Source organism: Bos grunniens, chromosome 26 (assembly GCF_055505025.1).
Source record: "Bos grunniens cultivar Pamir isolate PY7600 chromosome 26, Bosgru_T2T1.0, whole genome shotgun sequence".
Taxonomy (NCBI): Eukaryota; Metazoa; Chordata; class Mammalia; order Artiodactyla; family Bovidae; genus Bos; species Bos grunniens.
The window spans coordinates 23,224,095-23,243,327 of NC_141190.1; the positions used below are offsets into that span (position 1 = coordinate 23,224,095).

The 19,233-nt window shown below is 47.2% G+C and overlaps 2 protein-coding genes and 1 long non-coding RNA gene across 29 annotated transcripts in view; 1 reads left to right on the forward strand and 2 right to left on the reverse strand.

The window, feature by feature from the left end:
* SLC68A1 (solute carrier family 68 member 1) overlaps window positions 1-19,233 on the forward strand; it is a 30,507-nt gene that overhangs the window by 3,518 nt on the left and 7,756 nt on the right. For 3 of the 26 annotated variants that reach the window (XM_086377468.1, XM_086377447.1, XM_086377463.1), the window contains exons 1-2: window positions 11,619-12,183; window positions 15,753-15,967. The exons of 3 other annotated variants lie outside the window; for them this stretch is intronic. The gene's annotated coding sequence lies outside the window, so the exon portion shown is untranslated. Of the gene's footprint in view, window positions 1-4,026; window positions 4,166-11,618; window positions 12,184-13,995; window positions 14,217-15,250; window positions 15,319-15,752; window positions 15,968-17,030; window positions 19,211-19,233 lie in introns of those variants that run through there. 20 more of the 26 variants (XM_086377451.1, XM_086377460.1, XM_086377465.1 and 17 more) reach the window with 17 other exon arrangements.
* C26H10orf95 (chromosome 26 C10orf95 homolog) lies at window positions 1,689-5,101 on the reverse strand. The gene is made up of 2 exons (XM_086377491.1): window positions 4,972-5,101; window positions 1,689-4,711 (listed from the first exon to the last, which is right to left on the reverse strand). The coding sequence occupies exon 2, from the start codon at window positions 4,655-4,657 to the stop codon at window positions 4,004-4,006; it is 654 nt and encodes a 217-aa protein (XP_086233617.1). The 5' UTR covers window positions 4,658-4,711; window positions 4,972-5,101; the 3' UTR covers window positions 1,689-4,003.
* On the reverse strand, window positions 12,163-14,174 carry LOC147344237 (uncharacterized). 2 transcript variants are annotated; one of them, XR_015155266.1, is made up of 3 exons: window positions 14,031-14,174; window positions 13,587-13,668; window positions 12,163-12,768 (listed from the first exon to the last, which is right to left on the reverse strand). It is a non-coding gene; the product is annotated as an uncharacterized LOC147344237 (long non-coding RNA). The 2 variants fall into 2 exon arrangements; XR_015155267.1 differs by having other exon boundaries at window positions 13,902-14,035.

Sequence of the window (19,233 nt, forward strand, 5' to 3'; positions counted from 1 at the left end):
GATGGTAAGGAAAAAAAAAACGATAAGAAAGATTTTGTTTAAGAGGGACTACTGCAATGGGGTTATTAACGTGTTTACCCACCACTTTTCCCTATTATACTATTAGGTTACTATTTTCTTCAGGTTACTACTTTAAAATTTGTAATTAATAAATATCTTATTGGAACATATCTGAAACTATATAAATATCAGGTTTTTCATCAAACTTTCACCCATTAGTTTTAGTATCCAGAAATGATTCTCACTTGAATCAGTCATTACTGTGATGATTGGGAATGGTAATTTTCTAGTTTCATTTTTCCTTCTTCTATAAGGAGAGCTTTCCAGTCACATGTATTTATTTAGTTAATATTAGCATGGACTTAGGAATCCTTATTTTATTCAGTAGGTTATAATCTGTTACTGTGACTGTTTTGATGCTTAAAGTGTCCTTGATTTGGTCAGTGGAAGTCCCTTCAAGTTGGCTCCTTTGTTCTTTTGATATTTTTGAGGAGTCCTTTAATTTCTGGCACAAGTTGTTCCAGGCTCATCTTGTACCTTTCCTGCCACAGCCTTGAAATCAGCCATTTTCCCAAGGGGAGTGGTTCCTTTTTTGGAGGATGGAATTTAGAATCAAAGATCTGGGCACTGGCTGTGCTTGTTGCTACTAGGGTGTCATTGTTCAATGATTCAATCTCTAATTCTAACGTTTCAGATTCCACAATTTAACACTTGTATCTGTGAACAAAGATGCATATTCAAGGACATTTATTTTCTCATCACTCTCTCAGCTTATTTCTCAAATGCCTCCTAACTGTTCTCCCTATTTCTACAGTGGCCCCTCTATAGTCTCTTTTCCACACATCATCCAGAATAATTTTTAAAAAATCTCATCACATTTCCCTGTGCTCATAATGTTCCTCTAAGGAAAAAAATCCAAAATTTTCTACATGGCTTCAAGATGCCACAGGATCCAGCTTCATCTGTAACTTCATTAACTATTCAGTTCAGTTCAGTCACTCAGTCGTGTCTGACTCTTTGTGACCCCAGGAACCACAGCATGCCAGGCCTCCTGGTCCATCACCAACTCCCGGAGTCCACCCAAACCCATGTCCACTGAGTTGGTGACGCCATCCATTAACTGTTACATTTTCACTAACTCACCGGACAAGGACACCCCAGCCAAGGGTGTTTGTACTTGCTTTTCTCCCCCAGCTATTCAAATGGCTTGTAAAGGTCTTTATTAGGTCTCCACTGAAGAGTCACCTCTTCTGAGAAGCCTTCCGTAAGTATCCTGATGAAAACAGCACCCCATCACTTATTGCTGTATGACACTGCATTGTATATTCCCCTTTGCTTATTGTCAGTCTTCATTTCCCTACATTACATCTCTAGAGTAAGCTCTATCGAGGGCAGAGAGTTGTTTTTCTCCTAGAGCCCCAGTGCCTAGAATACTGCCCAGCATATGTGGGCTTTCAAATGCCTGTCAAGTCAGTGAAGATGACTTTCATTCCTTGGGACTTTTGCATTCACCATACTTTCTGCCTGGCTTCCCCTCACCCTTCTCTTTGCACAGCTAGCTTTTTCATATTATTTAGGTCTCAGCTTAAATGTTTTCCATAAGGACAGAAACTACCATGGCTATCTCATTCACGACTATATCCTCAAGGCCTGCAATAGTTCCTGGCAAATAAAAGGCATTCAAGAAATTTGTTGGATGGATTTTTAATAGCTAAAAACTGGAAAGAATCCAAATGCTACAGACTGTTGAAGAATGAGGTAACACCATGTTCATTGGCATAAAACGATGTCCAAGATATACTTAATGTAAAAGGCAACAAGCAAAACTGTGATTCCTTTTATGTAGTTAATATTAGGTGCACAGAAAAAAATAGTAAAAAAACACTAGATTGGACCTCAGTGTTCATTTGTGGGTGTTGGGCTTCCCGGGTGTCTCTAGTGGTAAAGAACCCTCCTGCCAATGCAGGAGACATAAGAGACACAGGTTCAGTCTCTGGGTCAGGAAGATCCCCTGCAGGAGGATATGGAAACCCATTCCAGTAGCCTTGCCTGGAGAATCTCATGGACAGAGGAACCTGGGGGGCTACAGTGCATAGGGTCGCACACAGTTGGACACAACTGAAGGGACTTAGCATGCCCACACAAAATATTAGAACAGATTTTAACTCTCTATTTTATAAATTTCTGTATTGCAAACTACTTTTTAAAAACAAATACTAAAAAAATAAAAAGTAAAAACAAATACTAACCTTTGAGCACTTAGTATATGACAGTTACTGTGGTAAACATTTTGTGTGCAGGATTTCATGATATCTTCTCAATAATCTTATGAGATAGGTCCTGATACCATCATCCCCATTCGTGATGAGGAAATTGGTTCAGGGACATTAAATAGTTCACTCAAGATCACACAGCAGACCTAACACACTACAACAGCTCCCTGTGTTTCCATAATTTACAAAAAGAAAGGAAAATAAGCTGAAACTAGGGGTAATAGTTCAGGATCCAGGTTTTACACAAAAGATGCTAAGTAAATTTGGCTCCCTGGAAACCAGGGCAAAGAGAAAAATATGATCAATTATGAGATCCTTGGTGCTTCAAAGATAAAAAAAGCAAACCACTCATCAGGAGAAACATCTTTACCAAGTGCTGAGGTTTAACAGAACTTCTGCATGAACCTCATAATTATAGCAGTGTTCAATCAAGTGATCTACAGTTTCAGTAACATACCTGTATACCCAGGTATCTTCTGGCCAACTACAAATGGAAGTTCACTGAAAGCAATTCCATGAGGAACCAACTTCATACAGCCTGGGTGTCAGATCTGGTGGGATGGCTAGACCCGTAGTTAAAATCGGATGTGTGGCTTAATCCTCCAGCAAACTCCTACAATAGTGCACATTCAACCTATTAAAGACTGTTAGGCAGAAGGAGGAGACAAGATACAAATATATGTATGACTGAGTCCCTTCGATGTTCACCTGAAACTATCATAACATTGTTTATCGGCTGTCCCACAATATAAAAGTTTAAAAAGAATCGGGACACAAGATGTGACATCATCTTAGATTTCAACCCTGGTAAAATTTCCAGGTAGGCTGTGTTAGTTTTATTCTTCTTTAACAGATGAGTAAACTGAGACTCAGAGAGTCTAAAAAATGTCAGTTCAGTTCAGTCAGTCTGACTCTTTGCAACCCCAAGGACTGCAGCACAACAGGCCTCCCTGTCCATCACCAACTCCTGGAGTTTACCCAAACTCATGTCAGAGCCAGCCCTAAATCTGTGTCTTAGGGATCCCTTCCTCAGCCATGCTTGCCATCCACACCTCAATAAAATAGCTGATGCCCTCAGAATCTCTCTGTGGATGGTGGGCTGAGGACCTAGGAGAGAGTCGTCTTGCACTGGAAGGCAGCTGGTTAAGGGAAAGTGGGGCCCGGCGAGTGAGGAAGCACACGTTTCCCACTCTAATCCCTGACACCTTGTACCCCAAAAAGGGAAGTAAAGCTCACATTACATAGATGAAGAAACCCCACCTCCACCCCCAAACATAAAAACAATCTTAAAGCCTACACCTGACTTCAGTCACTTTTCTTTACAAGCTGCGAATAAGTGGGCCCTCAGCTTGGGGAGTTAGGGGAAATTTCCTGGAGAGAAGAGACGAAAAAGGGCACGTGGGGGCTCATTGCAGGGCAGGGTTGGGCAGGGAGGAAACAGAGGGTCCAGGCCCTTCCTCCACCACACGCTCAGGCTTTCCAAGTCCAAGGAGAAGGAAGGAGTAACAGGACACCCACTCAGAGATCTCTATGATCCCTTTTCGCCCTCGCCCCACCATCCTGCAAAAACCTGAAATCAAGGAAGAGCCTCAAGCCGGTGGTGGTTAAAAAAAAAAAAAAGGCAAAAGTACAGGTGACAGGTGCACCCAGCCCCAGCGCACAGCTGCGGCGGCAGGAGAACGGCGCGCGTGCTCACAGTCGCCTGCCGCCGGGCCTCGCGCGCCCCCAGCTCAAGCCTTCCTCTTCTTCAGGCGGCCGCGCTCCACCGCTTCCCCCGCGGGACTCTCGTCCCCGCTATAGCTGCTGGCCGGCGGCCGCAGGACTCCCCTCTTGACGCGGTACTCGGGCTCTCGCAGGCGCGGCGCGCCTTGCAGCAGGAATTCGCCGCCGCGGTAGGTGACACGCACGTTGGTGCGCGGGTATGTGCCGTACACGCGGCGCAGCTCCCGGCGCACCGAGTCCGGCAGCTCGAGGCGCGGGCCAAGCGCGCGCTCCACACGGCCCCACCGCAGCTCGGCCTGCACGGTGCCGCCTTCCGGCCACTGCGCCCCGCTCTCGACTGCCGCCTGTCCTGTGGCTGCGGGCGCCTGCAGCGATGGCCCCAGGTAGCTGGGCGCGGGGAATGGCGGGCGCAGGGCCGCGGCGAAGGCCGGCGGGAAGGCCCAAAAAGGCGGCGCGACCTTCAGGGGCGCTCCGGTGGAGTGGAAGCAGTGGTATTCCTGCGGACCAGCCCACTCGCCGGCGCACAGGTCGCGGGGCCGGCTGCAGAAGTTATGGGCCTGGATAGGGGGCAGCAGCAGAGGGGCGGGCTGGTAGGTGTAGGTGAGGTGCTGCAGTAGAGGCCAGATGTCCTCCCCAGGCGCTCGGCAGTAGTATGCGTACATGGTCTGAAGTTCAGGCGGCCGGCGTGGTTCCTGGGGCCTTGTCCTGGTCCAGACCTGGAGTAGGGGAGGTGGATGCGCTTTGTTCTCAGGTCCACCGCAGATCCTGGTGACTAGTAACGCAGGCCTTGGTTCACAGCAGGAGCCCCTGCGATTGTGCCCCCGGCTTTGGGGAACTCTTCCTAAAGAGTTTGGCTACCAGGTCACCTCTTGTCCTAGGGCGGGACCCAAAGCCCAGGCTCCGAGCAGGCTAGAAGGACTCAAGGCCGTTTGAAGCCCCAGCCCTGAAATGCCCTTCCAGGTAGCTCCCCACTCACTTGTCTCCTTTAGCCTCGGGGAGCTGACCCCCAGCATTTGGAGGAACCAGAGAGATCCAGGAGCAGGGCTCCTCTCCACCGCTTTTCAGTTGATCTGCTGTTCTTCATGCCCTGACTCGGCCACACCTCCTGGTTTCCAGGCAAAGGGAAAACCTTTACCTTGCCAGAAGCCAGCCAGTCTGTGTTTACACTGGGTGAACCTGCTGGAATCATGCTGGCCCCAACTTAGACACAACATCCGTGAGGGTATCCCAGTGCCCTTTGCAATTAGGTTAGCTCTCTGTTATCCACATCCCGTTTTCCCAGTCAGATGGATTGAGTTATCCAGCATTTGAGTTAAGCTCCTCACCAGGCACTGAATCAAGTTACTTCATGGTTCAGTCGTGTCCAACTCTTTGAGACCCCATGGACTGCAGCACACCAGGCTTCCCTGTCTTTCACCATCCCTGGGAGTTTGCTCAGACTCATGTCCATTGAGTTGGCAATGCCATCCAACCATCTCATCCTTGTTCAAGTTGCTTATGAGCATCTAACTTCAAGTTTACATCAACCCTAGAAATGAGGTATTAATAGTTTCCCCACCTTACATAGCAAGAAGCTGCTTGTCTCAGATTTGGTATACAATGAATGTATTCTATGACTGGGGCTTATGTAAATATCTTGTCCAGACTCACATAGCTAGTTATGTTAAGGGTAAAATTCTCAAGACTTGTACTGTCAGTAATAGCATGATCACCAATCTATACTGGGTCTGCTTTCCCGCTATCTGACTATCCTCCCCTCTAGAATGTTACATAAGAGCTTATAACTTTTTTCAAAGAACTTCTAATTCTTATTAGCCACATGAAGAACATGGTGATATCATTCTCATGGAATAGATTAAGGAACCAGAGACTCAGGAATTTAGGCCACTTTCCCATCTTCTCACAGTCTGTAACTGTCACTGTGGGATTTGAACTCAGTCCAACTGATGCCAAAGCCCAGAAGCGACTTGGGTGAAGCCAGAAAGGTTGCTTCATTCACATGGGGTGAGGACTATCTGAGCTCCAGTCCCCATTGGTTCAGGTCATGTCCTTCCAGCTCTCTTCCCCAGTGGAGTGGGTCATAGTTGCTGGATGCTTAAAATGGATACCCTCTCCTAGTTGCTGGGCTGCCAGGCCATCATACTTTCCTTCCTCCTCTGTTAATCTAAGCAGTATTACCATTAACCCCCACAGTTTCTCATAGATTTTCAGCATCCCTCAGAGTCCAGCTACCCTCTGGGAAGTTCTCCCACACTCAGCCTGGTGATGTCATGTTTATTCCTGACTGCACCACTCTTTCAAGTCTAATTCAGGCCATTGGCCTAGTGACAGCAGCAGCTCGGACTGGTTTAGGTTATCTACCTAACACTCCCTATCCAACAGCTCCAAGAAGGGAGCCTCCCCCTCTGTTTTCTTTAAGAACTGCTCCCAGGGACTTCCTGGTGGTCCAGTGGTTAAAATTCCCTGTGCTTCCAATGCAGGGGGCACAGGTTTGATCCCTGGTTGGGGAACTAAGATCTCTCATGCTGTGTGGCAAAAAAAAAAAAAAAAGAACTGGTCCCAGGACATAGTGGTCTTTGTTGGGGGAGGCCTCCCACCCCCATGATGTCCATGGCTTAATCCCTGGGGTCTGGTTAATATGTTACATTACATGGCAAGGGGGAATTAAGGTTGCAAATGATATTAAGGTTGTTAGTTAAAAGTCCTTAAAATAGAGAGGTTATCCTGGATTATCTCGGTTGGTCCAGAGTAATTACAGGAGTCAAATGTGGAAGATGGAAACTCAAGAGTCACTGGCTTTGAAGATGAAAGAGGGTCATGAGCCTCATGAGCCAAGGAATGCAGGCAGCCCGAAAGCTGGAAAAGACAAGGAAATGGATTCTTCCTAGAAAGGAATGCAATTCTGCCAATACCTTGATTTTAGTTAATGAGACAGAATTCCAGTCTCCAGAAGTGTAAGATAATACATTTGTATTGTTTAGAGCCTCTAAGTCTGTGGTAATTTGTTAGACCATTAGTGGAAAATTAATATACCTCCCCACTCTATTTATAACTGCCCCTTTCTCCCCCATGGGGATCTGATCACCCTGAGTGGGAGATGAGAGTGTGAGACCAAGCTCAAGTTGAAGCCTGGGACAATGAGAAGCCTGTGTTTTAATGTTCTGACATACTTGCTGAAAACTGCTGGTCTGGGGCGGAGGGTAGTTTTAAGGAAAAATGAGAAAAATAAGAACCAGGCCAAGTTTCTCAGCCTTTATTCACCCTGATTCCAGTAACAGCCTCCACATTTTTAGAGTTCCACACCTTATCTACTGTTAAGAAAGTGGTTCTGGGGGAGTTGGTTCTAGCCCATCCTTAAATTACCTAGGTGATTTAGGGCTCGATCAATCATCACTGACATCCCTTTGGCCATAGTGACTAGTTTACGCTAGCCATGTGACTCAATTTGGGCCAATGGGAACCAAGCCCAGGGCTCTGTTCTCTTATTGTGTGGAGGGAAGGGCTCTCTCCCCTGGACCGAAATCTGGAAGAATGCAGTTCTGCATCCAAAGGCGATGCTCTCTCAGCATGGAATCGCAGAAGAAGTGGAACCAAAGGTCAGAGGGAGATATTGAGTCCTGATGACATCGTTTGAATCCTGGACTTTGAAGTTATGTGAGCCATTAAATTCCTCCCCCCCCCCTCAGTTTTTTAGGATATAGTTGGTATACAGCACTGTTTAAGGTGTAGAACATAATGATTTGACTTAAATTTATTGTGAAACAATTACTACAATAGGTTTGGTCAATATCCATCATCTCATATAGATACAAAAAAAATTTTATTTTCCTTCTGATGAGAACTCTTAGGGTCTACTCTCTTAACAACTTTCAGATATACCATACAGCAGTGTTAACTTTGGTCATCATGTTATACTTTACCTCCCTAGTATATATTTATCTTATAACTGGAAATCTGTATATTTGATCAGCTTTATCCAACTTCCTTCTCCTCACCCCGCAATAAATTCCTTTCCTGCTTAATCTAGTTTGAATGGAGTCTTTTTTTGTATATGTAACCAGTTTTGTTTACTTCATATAAACTTAACTACAAAAGACACAATGAAATGGGCATTTTAAAAATTATACCAAAGCACCATCATGTTAGCCTTTGGAAGTTTAAATATTTATTATACTGTGGAGTGGGTCTTCTGTTGTTTGCATCAACAATACACCCTGAGTGTTTTCCCCCAGAATTTATGAAAAAATTCAAAATACAGAAACCTGAGTAGTTTTTGATCAGTGACCCCCATGATCAGAGGCTCTTTTTCAGGCAAAGTAGAGGATGGATTGGGGAGAGAAAGATTAGAAGCCAGTCTTGGAGGAGGTTCACATCCTAGTTTAGGAAAACTGACAACGAGAACAAGAGCAGGGATGAAAAAGACATGGAAGCAGATTCACCTGGAATCAACTGCCTGGATGGGTACAGGTGGATGCACATGTTTTTAGCTTGGTCACCTGGATGGGTAGTCAAGGTGATCCTGGAGATAAGAAACACGAAGGGGTGACAGAAGTTGAGACAGTGCCGAGTTCTGGTGGGACATTTGGGGAAGACTATCTAGCAGCAGTTTTATATTCAGGCTGGAGATAGGAGGTGAGTTGGTCATGAAGGAAAGGTAGTAAGTGAAGTTACCAAAGCCGCTGCTGCTACCCTGCCCGTATTACATACACTGTGTCATCACGGATGCCAATTTGTTGGGTTCCACTTATGCCTTTTGAGGGCAATTGAGGTATAGTTTATGTATAATATTGTAAGTTTCAGGTATACAAATAGTGATTCACAATTTTTAAAGGTTATATGCCATTTATAGTTATTATGATATTTGACTATATGTCCTGTGTTGTACTATATATTCTTGTAGCTTATTCATTTTAGATGTAGTAGTTTGTACCTCTTAATCTCTTACCCCTATCTTGCCCTTCCCCTTTTCCTTCTCCCCCACTGGTAATTTGTTCTGTATATCTGAGTCTTTATTTTTTGTATATGCATTAGTTTGTTTTATTTTTAGATTCCACATATAAATTAAATCATACAGTATTTGTCTTTTACTTATTTCACTTAGTATGATACATTCCAAGTCCATTCTTATTGTTGCAAATGGCAATATTTCATTCTTTTTTTTATGTCTGAGTAGTATTCCATTGTGTGTATGTGTGTGTATCGGAACTTTCCCAATGGCTCAATGGATAAAGAATCTGCCTGTAATGCAGGAGACACAGGAGACCGGAATTCAATCCCTGGGTCAGAAAGATCCCTTAGAGAAGGAAATGACAACCCACTCCAGTATTCTTGCCTGCAAAATCCCACGGGCTACAGTGCAAAGGGTCGCAAAGAGTAGAACATGACTGAGCAACTGAGCACACAGCATATATGTGTGTGTGTATATATATATATAGGCTCACATGTTCTTTATCCATTCATTTGTTGATGAGCACTTAGGTTGCTTCCACATCTTGGCAATTGTAAATAATGCTGCTATGAACATTGGGGTGCATGTATCTTTGCAAATTATTGTTTTCATTTTTTTCAAATAAATACCCAGGAGGGAATTGCTGGGTCATATGGTAGTTCTATTCTTAGTTTTTTTGAGAAACCTCTATACAGTTTTCCATAGTGCCTGAATGAGTTTATATTCCCATCAACAGGCAGTCTTGGTTTTGAAGTCCCTCTTACCCCATATAGTGTATGGCCTGATGAGTTTAAGTGAATACATGAAAAGAGTATTGAAAATGGAAATTTGGGGGACCCTCTCTCTGACTAAGAAAGCCCTGGAAAAATGTGTCCCAAGGAAGGGGACTGAGGAGTTGTTAGGTGGGAGGAGACTATGGTGGAACCCAAATGAAAGAGGTTGGAAGCCAAGGGAGGAAAGAATTTCAGGGAAAGTGTGTATCTCTTTCCCACCATCCAAGGACTCTGATACAAGTTGAGAGAAGGCAACATGATCTTCAGTTGTACCACATGTCCCCTCCCTGTTATCGCTGTGCTTGACAACTGGGAAGGAAATCAGATATAATCACAAGCCTGGTGCTGACACAAAAGGGCAACTGGTTACACTGTTTATAAAGTCAGAAGCTGAGGGAACACCAAGTGTAACTATGGGGCATTAAGTGCAATACAGAGGCCAAAGCTTTCCCTGTAAGACCACATCTAGTTCTCACCCCTTGGCAGCTCAGCCCATTTTTCTGTTCCCCCACTGGATACCCAGGGAGGGCTAAGCCAAGATTCAGGGTTGCTCTGAAATAAAGGTGCATGCATTCTAGAGATGGGATGCCAGAAAGACTCCTTTAGTCAATTTATGGGGGACCTAGTGTATCAGAGTCCATACTGAATGCTGGGTTTCCTGCCTTCTATTCTCACAGCCAGGAAAGCATAGACAGGGATAAGGGGTAGCAATGGGAGAGAAATGGTAGTCTTCATTCTAGTAATGAGGGCTTTCTAGAACATGAGGGGATTCAGCAATTGCTTGAAGTCTTTAGAAGAGAGATGATGCCTGTGTGGCCAAGGCGGGGAGGATACAGGTGGTAAGAAGAGAGTCTGAAGGGCAGGATTGGGGAGGAGGAAAATGAGACAGACTAGTGGGAGATGGATGCTGGGGGCAAGGTTCATGGGGCCTCTAGGACTCTCCAGGAACTGGGTGAAGAGACTCTACCCCTGGACACTTAGGCTCTTGTGCTGGACTGTTTGCAACAGGTGTGCCCTTTGCAATGGGTGCCACCCAGGTTGTCAGGATGGAAGATACGGTTAATATTCCTGTTGACAACAAAACTTTTACACCCCTATTTCTCATTTAATGCCCACAAAAATCCCTCTAAGGAGTAAAGCAGAGACTCACAAAATGACGGTTCCTGTAAAAGAAGTGGTGGAGCCAGGGAACTGAGTCCCAAGTCCCCCAGAAGTAAAAAGTCGTGATCATTGCCCCTTATCCCAGGGTAGGGAAATAGTAGGACTGGAGTCTGTGCTGTCTGACTGCCTAGAAACCTAACTAGGCTTACAGGCCTATTGAGAGAAGACATGGGACATCCTCACTGGATTGGACTAAGCAAAACAAATCTTGACTTTCACGGCCTGGGAAGGGGTAGGAAGAGGAAAGACTCCTAAGAGTCAGGAGACCTGTGTTCCAGCTTGTCTGGGCCGCTTGCTTGCTGTGTGAAAGTCACTGAATCTCTCCCCACCTCAGTTTCCTCCTCTGTAAAATGGGATAATAGGACCTACCTCCTAGGGATAACAATGTGAGGACTCAACAAGATAATGCATACAGAGTGTTTAACACAGCACAGTGCACATTCTAAGAGCTCAGTAGCTTTATAGTTTACTATTGTGTGCATGCATGCTAAGTCACTTCACTTGTGTCCAACTCTGTGAGACCCTATGGACTGTAGCCCACCAGGCTCCTCTGTTTACGGGGTTCTCCAGGCAAGAATACCGGAATGGGTTGTCATGCCCTCCTCCAGGGAACCTTCCCCACCCAGGGATCGAACCCGCGTGTCTTCAGTCTTCCGCATTGGCAGGCGGGTTCTTTACCACTAGCGCCACCCGCGGAAGCCCATACTTTACTATTAACAGTACAAGGAGGTTGGGCCGCTTGGTTGCTCTCTCAGGGTCTGGTGCGTGTGACCTGAATCCTGGTGCCCACAGCAGCTCGAGGTGGGCGTGTCCACTCTTGGCTCACAGTCCAGCTTCAGGGAGTTCCAGGTCGTGCCACCGCCCTCTCCTTATCTGTCTCAGCTGTGCATCCAGTCACATGACAAGGCTTGAAGGAGGCACTGAGCTCTCTTCATTCTCCGAATTAATAGGAAGGAGGGTGGAGAGGACGGGAAGCTCTCAGAAGAACAGTTGATTTGAACTGAAGTGACATTAAGCCTTCGTGGAGGTGAGAGTCAGGAATTCAGGCAACCTGCCCCGTTTTTTTGGCTAGCGTGCACATCCTCTGTTTGATCCTTAAGGGCAAAGGCCCATAACAAATATGGCGGCGACAGCCTCAGGCTCCAGCACCTGCCTAAACTGCGGTCCCAGGAGCCGAGCGGAGCCAATCGCTGGGTAGGGGCGGAAGAAGAGGCTGGAGAAGTTACAGGCGGCCCGCGCGCAGGCGCACTGGCTGGCAGCTGGCTCCCGGCAGCCTTGGGATTAGGCTTCGCGTGCCACAATTGCGGTGAGCGGCTGGCCGGCGGCAGGGGCTGGGGGCAGCGGGCCGGACTGGGGGCCAGTCAGACACGAAGGACACACGGAGGGGGACAGGAGTGCTGTCTGCTCTGGGAGTCCTGGGGGCTGTCTTCGGGGGTTCCTGAAGTGATCTGGTTGTGGATTGAGAAAGTGCTTGGGTCAGGGTGGAAAAAGCTTGAGCTCAAGGGGTGAGGATGGAATTCTTGCAGAGGGGACTCCCTAGAGTCGCCGGCAGCTTTAGGCCGGGATCCATTTCATTAACATAATGGCCTTTAACCCTGGTGATGTAGTAGAACCTATAGGGGAGCTTTAAAAGAACACCGATGCTGGGCCCCTTCTCTAGAGATTCCAATTTATTTAATTGGTCGGGAGTGAGGCTGGGCCTTGGTTTGATTGAGCAGCTCCTCGGGTGATTTTAATGTGCCGACAGGCTGGAGAGCCACCACATGGTTCAGCACCATGGTTGATCCCAGACTCCTCTGTGGCTTGGAACGGGTGGGTGGTCTTGGGGTGAAGTTACTGACCCTCCAAGGAAATGGTCCCAACTCCCAACAGGGTGAAATTGACTTCTAGCCTAAGAAAGAGGATGGGCCCATTAGTCACTGCATGGAAAGTGGGCACCCTTCCAGGGTGGGCCTCCCCAACAGCCCTGCCAGGGGTTGTGGGAAGACTAAACAGGGAGACAAAGGGGATGTGAAACAGGAAACTCAGCAGACAATTCAAAGGTCACCTTGTTGAAAAAAGGACACCCTTAATATTTGCATAGGGTTTTATACCTTTAAAATTCATTTAATACCCCCTGGGGACAGACAGGGAATGGAATTTTTCTCCCGCTTTGCAGATATAGGAATAAACTAGTTAGTGAATAGCTAGTTAGTGATAAGGTTCAGACTTGCAGGGCTCCCAACTCCAAATAATGCTTACTAGTAGATTTTTCCCCTCCATACTAATTGCTTCTCATACAGTCTGCAGTCCTTCGGGAGCCCCTCACCCCAGGGGGCCCTATCTGGCCCCCTTGGTTTTCTCTCCCAAGTTTATCAGCTCCCTGCCCACCATAGGCTGGTTCAAAGAGCAGGGAGCTACTCTTGTTTCCGTGCTTTTCTAGTTATTTCCCAGGAGCCCGATGGGGTGAAGAGGGGAGCATTTTTGAAAGATGCGGGGGGGGGGGATTCTTCTAAAAATCTTTTTCTGTCCCCCGGGCACCCCAGTGGCCCCCACGCCCCTTTCTGTTGTCCTCAGGAGACTTATCTTGTGTGTGGTTTCCAAGCCCTTCCTAATCTGGTGTCTTTCTGTCCTGAGCTCACTCTCCATATTGTATCAGTTTTCCTTAGCACCTGGTGAAGGCTTAATAAATGTTACATTTTGTTATTATCACTGTTCCTCTTTGTTCACCTGTTGCCTTGCTGTCCACGTTTCACATCAGGCTTTCCCAGGTTGCTTCTTTCTGACTTCCACAGTCAAGCAGAATGAAGAGCTGAGGGGGACAGTGGGATATGGGGGTGTCACTCCTCCTATGGCTGCTTTTTCCCCCCTTGGGCTGGGGATGTCCATATGAGCCTTTTAGGGGCAAGTTGACCCACTGGGTATTAATTAAAAGGCCAATATGTGGTGAAGGAGCCTGAGGGAGCCTAGAGGTAGAAATCAGGGGTAGGTCTGACCTGGCCCCGCCCATAAGGAGCTTGGAGGCTGGAGAAGGGTTAGGGAGACCTTTGGATCCTGATGGACAGAGGAGCCTGATGGGCTGCAGTCCAGGGGGTCGCTAAGAGTCGGACACGACTGAGCGACTTCACTTTCACTTTTCACTTTCATGCATTGGAGAAGGAAACGGCAACCTACTCCAGTGTTCTTGCCTGGAGAATCCCAGGGACGGGGGAGCCTGGTGGGCTGCCGTCTCTGGGGTCGCACAGAGTCGGACACGACTGAAGCGACTTAGCAGCAGCAGCAGCAGCAGCAGCAGCACAGAGGATTCAGCCAAGGAACCTGAAAAAGGGAGAGAACATCTAACTTGGTGTTCTTGAGAAGGTTTGTGCCACTGAACTGGCCCTTTCTCAGATAAGCAGGATTTGATAATGATTGTGATGGGCAAAGTGATGTGAGAAATGCTGAGGGTTTTTCCTTTTTTTTGCTCAAAAGCATCTGTTTTCAATCTTGGCTCCAGCACTTAATAGCTCTGTGATTTGGGGCCAGTTACTGATCCTTCAGAGTCTTGGTTTCTTCACTTATAAGATAAGGATAGAAATAGTAACAAATTATAAGGATACATGATGATAGGTGTAAAAACCAGGCATATCTTATATGCCTGAGAACTGGTATGTAGTTATATCTAGAGTGTTTTAGGTGGAAGGAACAACATGAACTAAGGTTGGAGGTGGCATTCAAAAAAGAATTTGAAAGATGGTAGGATATTCCAGGCAATGAGAAGCATCAGTGTTTCGTACTGAAAAGACAACTTCAATCCTCAATCTGCCAGAAGACACAGACTGAAATCCTTTAGAGATCATAAAGCCAAACTTCAGAGAAATGAAAAAAAGGAATAGTTACATTTTACTGAGGGTCTTCTAAATGCCAGGCACTAGGCTTGGTGCTTTATATACCTTTATGCGTTTCAGCCCCACAGCAATCTAAGAGGTTGGCTTAGATCCCCACTTTATAGATGGGGAAACTGAGGCCCCGAGGGAGGGAGTGGCTGGCTCAAGGTCGCACTACTGGGACCATACCGGCTGTCGCTGTGGGGGATGGGCTGTGGAGCCTCCAGCAGTCTCTCTCTCATGGTGTCAAGGTAAGGGTGGAGCTGGTTGCAGGTTACAGGACATCTCAGTCACATTATACAGCTAGGCTAGTATGGGCCCCAAGCTGTTCCTTCCCAAGAGAGCCAGGGCTGTTGCTCTCTGTGGGGGTGGATTGGGGGTGGTGTTTTGCGGAAAGTTTTCACTTTCGTCTCAGGTTCAAAGGATTTGTTAACAAAATAATCCTCTTGTTATATATGAAGAAATAATACCAGTATTTATTAGAGAATTATCTAACTTACTTTTGATATACTAACATTAAAAGAAACGAGAGAGAAACAGCAGAGGATACATCACCAAATTGAGTTTTGACCAACATCCAGACTCAGATAGCATTGGTAAGTCCCATGACACAGCACAGCTGGAGTCCCAGTTGTGAAAAGATCCCAGGCATCCCATCCACTTTGTGGGTGAGACTTCAAAAATTGCAGTTCAGAGTTCCCGCTCATAATCCCTGGACGCAGACTGATAATCATCATCAGTCTGTGAGCAAAAGCAGCTCTGGTTTTATGTTAATGCTGTTTGTTTTGTCATGTAAAACGTGGAATGTTGTTAAGCCTGGGACTTGGTTGGTCAGAGCCGCTCTATGGGTTCAACAATTTCAAGATTTGTCCCCTATCTTATCTATGGTGCCACAAAGCTTCCACTCACAGCAGGCAGTCAGGCACTTACAGTCAGGGCAGTATCCAGGCAGGTTAGAAGCAAGGTCAGAGACCTGGTCTGCCTTGTCTCTGAAGCCTAAACAGGACTATTTATTTAATTTCCCTAACAGGTGGGACTTCCCTGGTGGCTCAATTGGTAAAGAATCTGCCTGCAATTCAGGAGACCCATGTTTGATCCCTGGGTCTGGAAGATCTCTTGGAGAAGGAAGTGGCAACCCATTCCAGTACTCTTGCCTGGGAAATCCCATAAACAGAGGAGCTTGGTGGACTCTAGTCTATGGGGCTGCAAGAGTCAGAAACAACTTCGTGACTAAACCACCAACAGGTGGGGAGGGCTAGCAGAGGAAGAAGTTACTGATGGAGCAATACCATCTGGAATAGAGACCGTTGAGTGCCCTGCATGCTCCTCCCACAGCTCTGTTTCCTGGGCAAAGGCTTACCTGGGCAGGGTGCTTTGCCTCTAGATCTAGTCCATGGTTTACGGGTTTGTCTCTGGTACCCCCTGAACACTGTATATGCTCCTGCTTCTTGCAGGCCCTCCTCCTCTGACTTTACCTTTTGTGCTTTTTTTCCTCCTCAAACTCCCTTGCCACAAGAAGGACCTGATTACCTGCATATTCCCCTGCTCTTACTCTGATCTAAGTGAGCCTAAGTAAAAGCCAGTTTCTCCGCATATTTCTGTCGGTGCTCTAATACTCCCTTTGTTTGTTGGTGATCAGTCACTAAGTCACGTCTGACTCTTTTTGACCCCATGGACTGCAGCATGCCAGGCTTCCCTGTCCTTCACTATCTCCCGAAGTTTGCTCAAACTCATGCCCACTGAGCCTGTGATGTTATCCAACTGTCTCATCCTCTCTTGCCTCCTCCTGCCCTTAGTCTTTCCCAGCATCAAGGTCTTTACCAATGAGTCGGCTCTTGGCATCAGGTTGCCAAAGTATTGAAGCTTCAGAATCAGTCCTTCCAATAGATATTCAGGGTTTATTTCCTTTAGGATTGACTAGAATTGATACTTTCGAATTGTGATACTGGAGAAGACTCTAGAGAGTTCTTTGGACTGTAAGGAGATCAAACCAGTCAATCCTCCTTGCATTCCTGTAAAGATAGGCACTTACTTTCATTTTGCAAGTGAGGAAACCAAGGTTCAGACAGGCTCAGACCTTACCTGTGGGTACAGTTAGTAGGAAGTGCAGTTGAGATTTAAAACCAAGCTCTTTTGATGGCAAAAGTCATACTTTTTCCATCTCACCACACTTTGAGGTTTTCCTCTACTGTTGTCCCAGTGTGGGTGCAGGGAGCTGGCGGCTGGCAGCTGGGGGCCTTGCCTATAGAGTCCACCTTCTCCAGTAACCAGGGCAGGTCACTGGACATCTGGGTAGGGCACCAGGAGGCTTCACTCCCTCTGGACAAAGGCTTTCGAGGTGAGGGAGGGGAGTTCTGAAAGGCCCTGGGGAATCAGAGGAGGTGACCTGAGTTAAGGGTAAAAGCAGACGCATACACTGTGCTTTATAGGCTCAAAGCACCTTTAGGTGAATCCCCATCTCATCCTGGTGTGGTGGATATGGACGGTCTGGGAGGCTTGATAGTGATAGTCTGTGAAGTTCCGGTGCTCACTGCACTTACTGTGCTCACTATGTCGAAGTATCTTCTCATTGACTGCTGACCCTAGCCTTAGGAAGGTTGGCTTCATTGTGCAATTCAGGAAACAGGCATGGAGGGGTTAACCAAATTGCTGCAGGTCACATGGGTAGGAAATGGAGTTGGGCCTTTGGAGACCTCCACTTGTGCCTTCTTTCCACAACATTGCTTGGGAAAGTGCCAAGGAAACTTTCAGGGTGATGGATATATTCCTGATCTCAACTGTGACAGTTTCACAGGCATACACATGCCAAAACTGATCAGACTATACACTTTGAATATATGCAGAGTATTATTATCTAGGGAAGGGTTCTTTTTTCCATTCTCTCTCTCTCTTTTTTTGTTTTTTGGTTGTACCACATGGCTTGCAGGATCTCCGTTCTCCAGTCAGGGATTGAAACCAGGCCACGACAGTGAAAGCCTGGAGTCCTAACCCCTAGGCCACCAGAGACTTCTCCATTGTGCAGATTACTGTATGTCAGTTATACCTCAATAAGTCTGTGGGAAAAAACAATATTTCCCACCAAATACTTCTTCAGGGGCTTAAAGGCCCCATGGATATCGTCCTGCTTTTGGACAAGGCGGGACCCTTTTGGCCAGGGAGAGATTCTCACAGACTTAGTGGCTGCTTTCAGGAAGTTCGGGCTTCCCAAGTGGTGTTAGTGGTAAAGAACCCGCCTGCCAATGCAGGAGTTGTAAGAGACGTAGGATCAATCCCTGGGTTGGGAAGATTCCCCTGGAGGAGGGCATGGCAACCCTTTCCAGTATTCTTGCCTGGAGAATCCCCATGGACAGAGGAACCTGGCAGGCTACAGTCCAAAGGATCTCACGAGTCGGACACGACTGAAGTGACTTAGCATGCACGCCTTCAGGTAGTTTTGGCCATTCCTCCTTCTTCCTCCATCACTAAGATGTGGACTGGCACAAAGCTGGCACGGGGGTGGGAGGCTGCATACTGACCTCTTGAGTGACCACCTCAGCTTCCAGTGAGTCTGAGAGAGACCCTGTGAGAGTCCCTCCTTGTTCTCCCTGCAGAGCCTCTATCTCCTCAGCCAGTCACTCCCACAGCAAGGATGGCTGAGTCCAGAGATGGAGGTAGAGGGTGAGAACACAGGCCCCATGCTGGCGAACCCCACCGTCAGGTTGGAGTGTGGGCAGGTGGGAGAATGTGTGCAGGGCTGGAGGCACAATGAGGGACGAGGAGTTGGAGTTCTAATGGCCATGGCACCTGAGGAACAGGTGAGATGGAAACGAAGATATGTGGAGGGCGCTTCTGGTAGCAGGGGCCCTTGAGAACAAAGGCCTGGCCAGAGAAGATGGAGGCTTGAAGGTCCGTGGGAAGCTGGGCTGGACTGGCCAGGAGAGGCTGGACTATAGAGGCCCTTGAAGGCTGGGCATGGAAGCAGAGCCCTGGGGACTCATGGGGCAAGAGCAAGACCTGTCGGGGGCGGGTCACCACTTAGGGACTGAGTCTGAGTTGGTTCTCCAGGGCCTGACTCTAATAGGGAAACAGGAGTTTCTGTTCTGCATATGTGTGTGTAAGGATGCAGACATGTAAATGAGGCCTGTGGGTAGGCTTGGGTCACGAGGGCTTCAAGAGGAGATAGCCTCTGAGGAGGTGCATAAGTTTTAGGGCTGCCGAAACAAATTGCCACAAACTAGGTAGCTTAACTCCAGTACTCTTGCCTGGCAAATCCCATGGACGGAGGAGCCTGGTAGGCTGCAGTCCATGGGGTCGCTAGGAGTCAGACACGAATGAGCGACTTCACTTTCACTTTTCACTTTTGTGCATTGGGGAAGGAAATGGCAACCCACTCCAGTGTTCTTGCCTGGAGAATCCCAGGGACGGGGGAGCCTGGTGGGCTGCCATCTACGGAGTCGCACAGAGTTGGACATGACTGAAGCGATTTAGCAGCAGCAGCAGCAGCAGCAGGTAGCTTAAAACAACCTCACAGT